The sequence below is a fragment of the Cupressus sempervirens genome, chromosome 4 (assembly GCF_028749045.1).
Source record: "Cupressus sempervirens isolate cs-2001-9-10 chromosome 4, ASM2874904v1, whole genome shotgun sequence".
In the NCBI taxonomy this organism is placed as follows: Eukaryota; Viridiplantae; Streptophyta; class Pinopsida; order Cupressales; family Cupressaceae; genus Cupressus; species Cupressus sempervirens.
In genome coordinates this window covers 659031098-659039169 of record NC_143121.1, presented here as the reverse complement: position 1 = coordinate 659039169, position 8072 = coordinate 659031098, and the positions used below count along the sequence as shown (strand labels likewise).

The 8072-nt window shown below is 32.2% G+C and overlaps 1 protein-coding gene across 1 annotated transcript; it reads left to right on the top strand.

The window, feature by feature from the left end:
• The first annotated feature begins 1283 nt into the window (after positions 1–1283).
• Positions 1284–5729, top strand: LOC149562975 (taxadiene synthase 1, chloroplastic-like). The gene is made up of 13 exons (XM_089823950.1): positions 1284–1538; positions 1966–2272; positions 2386–2554; positions 2764–2975; positions 3108–3228; positions 3328–3440; positions 3542–3756; positions 3921–4033; positions 4121–4219; positions 4315–4524; positions 4666–4804; positions 4887–5135; positions 5427–5729. Exons 1-13 carry the CDS (start codon positions 1284–1286, stop codon positions 5727–5729), a joined length of 2505 nt encoding a protein of 834 aa, XP_089680076.1.
• Positions 5730–8072: the final 2343 nt, after the last annotated feature.

The window sequence follows — 8072 nt, the reverse complement described above, 5'->3', positions numbered from 1 at the left end:
CTATAGACCTTTTGATATTCCAAAGATGTTATTCTTGCCACAGTATCTTTTCTACTACATTTACCTTAAAGCAAGTATTGTCTTTTAGACTAAACCAACCAATCATTTTATAGAACACATGCCAAAAATATTATTCCTATAAAACAACCTTTTGTACTACATTTGCTTTAAAGCAAATATTATGCTGTAAACTACACCAGCCAGTCATTTAATATCGTACCTTAACAAAATCCAAATCCAAAATTTCGTACTTCAACAAAATCTGAATTCAAAATTTGATTTCTTGCATATTTCATTGTCCAATTCATAGTCACACTCCTATATGGTATTTAACACATGGCGATCATACCCACTAGAGATACTTTGTAGGACACGGGTATCCTCCCGCAAAAATGTACAGTTGACCAATTTTCAAAAGATCAAAAACATCATAATTTTTTTTGAAAATTTTAGATGATCTGCATAGTTTGTAGTCGAAAACAACAAAAATTTTGGAAAAAAATCACTGTATTTTCATGAATCTGGAAAAAAAAAAGTTTGATATTACCTAAACCATAAGAAATTCTAGGGGCTGCTATGACTTTGTTTTGTCTCTGTGGGAAATTAGCCTGTCCCTACTTTGCAATAGGAACTCCAGTTTAATACATCTTTTGTTTTGCTAAATTAGTTGTCATTTTCCAATGGGTTGAATAGAGTGAAAAATGTGTACAAGTTGGGTGGTAAGAGAGATGGGTGGGTGTAAGCAAACCAAACACACAGAGAATATTCTGCACAATCTGCTACACAAATACTAATTGACTACATTATTGGATGCAAACAAGCTAATTTGGAAGTCTGTCCAGGTCAAGAGGATGCCAATGTGAAATTAGTCTCTCTTTCCATTCAATGGGATATCAGTGTCGAAAATCAAACAATTTTAATCATCTTTGAATGCTTTGACTATTGCACAAGTTATAAATAGACTTTTCAATGCCCCATCAAACAATATAGAAAAGACAAATAGATTAGGTGGGAAACTATGTTAGATTTTTTATCCTAAAGACGTTTATTTAACCTAATCATAATAATCTGGTTTCCTGACATTGTTAGCGATCCAACGAGCTGAAAATACGGTAATTTAGCCAATTTATTTGGGCTACAACTTGACCAGGTGGGCGGCATTACAGCGGTTTTGAACGGCAAAAATGAAAAATCACGTACACGTTTCCCTATTTATACCACCCATTTGGCATAGTCACATATCTCAATTTATCTTGCTACGTTAAGGAGCTTATTATTCCTCAATGGCTGGAATCTCCATTGATTCAGTCTCAAAGAGAAATACATTTGTTCTAACTAATAATGCATTCCAACAACGGTCACTGAATTACAGACCACAACGATGGGTTTCTTGTACTCCCCAAGCAACTTCTCCAGTCAGAGCAATGACTTTGGTTGCTGATAACATCAAATCTTCTGCCCCTCGGCGGACTGCCAATTATCATGGGGATGTGTGGAGCGATGATCTTCTACAATCTCTCAACACACCATATCATCAAGTAGGATTTTGTTTTTATCAGTTATATTTCTTGTATCAATTGTGTAACATCAATGTTTCTAATCATATTCTATGTATGACCTATCATCTTGAGCTTTCTCTATCTTGATGATAGATTGTAAAATATGATCTCAAGCGTTAATTAAAAAATGTTACACAATTCATACCATCAAGTAAGACAGATAGTTTTTATCAGTAGTATTTCTTGTATCGATTGTGTAACATCAATGTTTCGGATCACATTCTATATATGATCTATTATCTTGAGCTTTCTCTATCTTAATGATAGATCACAAAATATGATCTGAAACATTAATTGAAATATGTTAGACAATCAATGCCAAAAATGAATTGTGGAAAACTGATGTTCATATCCAAGCCTTTTCTAGGCTCGTTTTTTATTCTTTCTGCTTTTGTCTATGTTGCAGGCTCCTTCGTACCAGCGGTGGGCCGATAACCTTGTTGTGAAGGTAAAAGAAATGTTTAGAGCTCTTGAAGATGGAGAAATCAGTCCATCTGCTTATGACACCGCATGGGTTGCAATGGTTCCTGCAAAGGATGGATCTCATACACCACATTTTCCTCAGGCCATAAGATGGCTTATCACCAACCAGCTGGAGGATGGTTCATGGGGGCTTCCTTCAGCTTTTCTCTTGTGTGATCGTTTGCTTTCTACTCTCGCTTCTCTTGTTGCCCTTCTCACTTGGAATGCAGGGCACACTAACATAGAAAAAGGTTATATTTATGTTTATCATGCAAATATTATTATGATGCTGATGCTTTTACTTTTAGAATATGAATATTCAATGTCTTCCTTCTGACATTAATGTATTTGTTTTTATTGGCAGGTGTTCGTTTCGTTCAAGGTCATCTGAAGTCATTAGAAAAAGAAGAAAGCTTTGTTCCAGATTTTGTAATAATCTTCCCTGCATTGATGAAAAAGGCTGAATCTCTGGGACTTAGTCTCCCGTATAACGATGCTTCTTTGATGAAGAAGCGCGCAGTACTTTTTAAAGAGTAAGATATTTATTAATATTTTTGTCAATGCTTTAATATTATATATTATTATATATTAAGGTTTGATTTTTAGAATAAAAGTGTTAAATAGTTAACAAGCTTAATATTTTCTTTAATGTATTATGTTTAAGAATGATCATACTTGTATGTCGTATAGAAGTCGATTAGGTATATACTTTCTTTCCTCTTATGATTCAATTTACTTGTAGTATCTCCATGGAACGAGATATTCCAGAAAACATGTTGAATGCGCTGGAGGGGCTTGAAGAAATAATTGATTGGAAAAAGATAATGATGTTCCAGAGCAAAGATGGGTCTTTTCTTAGCTCCCCTGCTTCCACTGCCTGTGTACTCATTAATACGGGCGATGAGAGATGCTTTAGCTTTTTGAATAATCTAATGGACAAATTTAGTGGGTGCGGTACGTTACAATTTTTAAATGTTGTATTTATTCTTTCTTTTTAAAACATCATTTACTAGTGATTGATTCTTAGATTAAAAGTGTTACGGTCATTCTTTGATACTAAAGAATTTAGTGAATATTGTGAAATAGTGCCATGCTTATATCCAATCGATTTGCTTGAACGCCTTTCACTGGTTGACAATATCGAGCGTCTTGGGATAGGTAGACATTTCCAAGAAGAAATCAAAGTAGCTCTAGATTATGTTTATAGGTAAGTATGCACTTAATGTTTAGAGTGTGTTTATTCTTATAGTCATATTGTTTTGATTGAAACAATCTGAAATTTCTTGTGATGATAATTATGGAGCAGATATTGGAGTGAAAAGGGTATCGGGTGCGGTAGAGAGAGCTTATTTCCGGATCTAAATACTACAGCACTAGGACTACGAACTCTTAGGGTCCATGGATACAATGTCTTCTCAGGTAAATTATTTTTTTTTGTCAAAAATGAAATTTATGCAGTTTAGTTTATCACTATTATCAAACTATATTGATTTATAATACTAATGTGGATAAAATCCCAGAGGTGCTAAATAATTTCAAAGATGAAAATGGGTGCTTCACCAGTCCTAGCCAAAGACACATAGATCATAGAAGTATATTGAGTCTATTTAGAGCTTCTGATCTTGCACTCCCTGGAGAAAAGATTATGGATGAAGCTAGACTGTTTGCTTCTAAGTTTTTGAGAGAATCACTGAACACAAAGAATATCTCATGCAATGAGAAGATTGCTAAAGAGGTCTGCAACGTTATTATTTTTGAAAAAAATTATTTTTACCCCAACTATATATGTTTTCATCACATTATTATCTATCAATATAACTACCATTATCCTTTATCTTTGAAGCGGAGAAATAAAAATGAAAGAGATTTATTGAAATATTGTGTTACATATGTTTTCAGACAGAAGATGCGCTGGAGTACTCTTGGCATCTAAGTATATCCATCTTAGAGGCAAGGAACTACATTGATTCTTATGCCGACAATCATGCACAACTTAGAAAAACACTATTCAAGTATGTTTACAAACTTTTAGCCTCTATTTTTATTAACATTGTCTCGCTCATTGTCTCATATCTTAGGTTTCTTTTTTATTTTTACAGCATGCCATATGTCCATAATTCTTGTTGCATGGAATTAGCCAAATTATATTTCAACATTGAACAATCTTTACATCAGGCTGAATTGAAAGTTCTCTCAAGGTCAGTAATATAGAACTCTACTAATTTTTTTAAACTTCTACTCTATGATAATGCTATTAAATTATAATCGCATTACCGTATGTTGTATGCTATAGTTGGTGGAAAAAGTCACGCATGATAGAAGTGGATTTTGTTCGACAAAGGATTGTGGAGACATATTTTTCTGTGGGAACATTTGATTCAGAGTATTCAATGTGTAGAATTAACTTCACCAAAATCGGTTCTTTAGTATTGGTGATGGATGATATTTATGATACTTATGGAACAATGGAAGAGTTAATAACTTTTAGAGAAGCAATAAAGAGGTAATTTCTTGATTGCTTGTAATCAGGTTTGCAAAATCCTTTCATTATGCTTGGATATAATATCTCTTTACATAATTTCTTAATTCCTAGCCAAATACATTGCTTGAAATCAATTTCACTAAAGCTTTTTACTATGTTTAGATGTGATACCTCCTTGGTTGATGAGCTTCCAGAATATATGAAAATAATATTCAAAGCATGGTATGAAGTGGTGAATGAAACAAATAAGGAGGCTTCAAAGCAACAGGGACGTGACATGCTTCATTACATTAGAAAAGATGTACGTAGTTAAATGATCATGTTTTAAAATTATTTTCTAGTAGTATAACTTTATGTAACCATATTATTTCTTTCTAATGCAGTGGGAGATGTTTATTGACTCCTTGATGAAGGAAAGAGAGTGGTCAGAAGCTGGGTACATACCAACAATGGAAGAGTATCTAAAGACACGCTGTATATCTGTGGGTCTTGTTCCTTGTGCTTTACATCCAATCTTTTTAATGGGTGAGGTTGTAACACATAATGATCTCCCCATCATACATGAATCTTCAAATATTTTTCAGCTTGTTTCCTTGGTATGGCGGCTAAAAAATGATACTGCAACTTTTGAGGTATTTAAACTATCAAGTATAAAATTTCAATTATTATTTTGTGTATGTCACCTAAAATATCACTTATAGACGGATATCGTACTCTAAATTATGACTTTCTTAGGTAGGTCAACTAAAACTAACTCTAGCATTTCTTATAGAACTCACCTAGTAGGCCAAATTTAGATGATTAATCTTAAAGTATGTCAAGGATTAGACTATGTTATTTAAATCTTATTTGAACTATACATGAAAAAGGGCTAATTAAATAGAAAAATAATGTGACCATTTTTAAATTTTTTTTTGGTGTAGACTGAGGAGGCTCGAGGACAAATAAACTCATGTATTGCATGTTATATGAAGCAAAACCTAGATTCTACAAAAGAAGATGCTCTAGAATATTTTGAAGAAATTCTTGATCACACACTAAAACAATTGAACCATGAGTATTTCAAGTTAATTGCTGAAACTCCAAAATGTGGAAAAAGTTTTATATTTAATATGAGGCAATGTTGTATGCTCCTCTACAAGCACAAGGATGGCTATGGAAGTTCCTTAAATGAAACTAAAGAATATATAAGGAAATCGCTCATCGACCCTATTGACCTATTCTGACAAATATATTTGCTTCTTGCCTCTCCATCGATGACAATTATAAGGGCAATGTAGAAGTTGCAAAAATATTATGTACTTCAAATAATTGTTAAAATTATGAAATATAAAGATTGTATCATCAATAATGATATCTCATTTTGCTAGTTTGTGTTATCATTATTTATTGTGGTAACTATTTGATCCAATATTATTTTTGCGCTTAGATTATATGACTAATTAAAAAAGATGTACCATTATGAATTATTAAAAATCGTATTTTTGTAACAATGATATGGTTGGGTTGATGGAGGGAAATTTTTTTAACAAGGCTTTGAGCTTTGTTATATCTTTTTATTTTAATTATATAATTGTTGATTAATTTCCTATAAGAAATGCAAGAGATTCAATCTTTTTTTTTAATACTTAGTTATGTAAGAGAAAATAGTCTAAGGTTGCACAAAATAATGTAAGTGAATATGTGAGATTTATTGAGCAATATAATTTTTTTTGATGAAGAGAGACATATCATAGAACTAGGAAGGTATTTGACATTGTAACTTTGAAAGAAAATTTATGTTTCAATTTAAAATTAATAGGCATTAACACAAAAAACCAATATGTGGGCCATTAAGAAATAGAAGTATTATGAACCAATCTTGATGCAATATGTTCTAATTCTCTAAATTCAAGTAAAACATTAAAATTACTATTGCAATCACCTTTAGATCATCATGTAGAAGGTGATGCTTCTAATTAATCGAGAATGAATCAATAATCTAGATGTCTTGATCAAGAAGCAAAAATAACTTCAATCAATTTCCATGGAATATTACAAGTGGAAAAAATATTTGAATCAAGGATTCTTCATGGAGGTCTTTAGCTTGAGGCTTATGTTAGAAATTTGAAGGACATTACTAGGTTATTTACAAAGGTTCCCATCACCCAAACAACACGTCGTCGATGACAACACAAATTGGTACACATGGCTCACTTAATATTTGACATTTGTGAAAAATCTTTTGATGGCCAACAACCTCATCTTCCTTTGGACAAGGGAAAACTAGATACCATCTTATAAAGGGCCATAGGTAAGCCTCTTAAATCACATCGTATTGAGTCAAATCACATAGTGAACAATGTAACTCATCCTGCCTCTTTTGGTCCATGAGAAGGCATTCTAGGCCGTCCTCCAAGAATTGGTAGATCTTTCCTTGTGGAAAATTTTCTTTAATATTATTATACCCATTCAAAATAAATTGGCTAATATTATAACATTTAAAAAAAAAAGACTTCTTTTTCTTGATATCCCTTCAATCCAAATCCTAAACCATTGTAGAAGAATACCCCATGTCAAGTTGGTAAACCTCCTTTCATTGTGAATGAGAAAAAAATTCCCAGAACGAAGCTTAAGTGGGTGCCAAAGAAAGGATTAGGAAGCACAAATGTGATTCCTATTCTACAACCAGATGTAGGGCTCTTCCTAGGGTGATTGGTAGAAATCATCATCTCTCAAAAGAAGATTCTCACATCAATATATGATATTCATCAAAGAGATGATCTATAATATAAGTTCTAGAACAAAATATTTGTTGTAAATTATCTCCAAGAAATTATGGTTGCTGAATAAGAAGGGATTTTTAAAGATTTTTATATTGATAAAACTAATAGAATTTTTAAACTTATCAACAGATGAAATAAATATGTTCTACTATGAAAAATATATCATTCTAATAATTTTTAAGACTATTATCCTCAATGAAACAACCAAGAACAATATAGTAATGTGAACTTGGTGAATATTGTGAAAAAGTTTGTTCATGAGAATCAAAGAGATTGATAGACTAAACTTCATGATGCACACTAGGGTGTTACAATTACTTATTATATAGTTATTGCTATGTCCCATTTTTAACTAGTGTATGGAATAGATACACCCATTCCCCTACCATTTGAGCTTACAACCTTGAATCTTCAAAGGACAATTATAGATGAGTAGTTTTAGTTGAGCATCAAAAAGTGGATTATGTACTTGAACCAACTAGAAGAAAAGAGAGAAAAAGTGGTGGATACAATTGAAAGACATGAAAGGGCTGTAATGGATTATTTTTACAAAAGGTTTTAACAAAGAAATTTTTTAGTTGGAGACACTAAAGAAATGGTACTTTGTGGCATAAAAGAAGAGAACTTAAGGGATTCCATAATTTTTTAAACTATCTATGGCAAGGTCCTTTCAAGATCTACACAATTCTTGGTGATACATCTTTCCTTCTAGATTATTTGGGTCGTATTCCTTTCCCTATTACCTATAATGGGAAAGATTTGAAAAATATCCAATTAAGTTCCTTCTCCTAAGTACATAGTTTC

Bases quoted from the DNA above. Each gene is read 5' to 3' on its own strand.
- LOC149562975 (XM_089823950.1), top strand. From the start codon at position 1,284: ATGGCTGGAATCTCCATTGATTCAGTCTCAAAGAGAAATACATTTGTT. The intron at 1,539-1,965 runs GTAGGATTTTGT...TCTATGTTGCAG, and splicing joins TCAACACACCATATCATCAA to GCTCCTTCGTACCAGCGGTG. The intron at 5,136-5,426 runs GTATTTAAACTA...TTTTTGGTGTAG, and splicing joins ATGATACTGCAACTTTTGAG to ACTGAGGAGGCTCGAGGACA.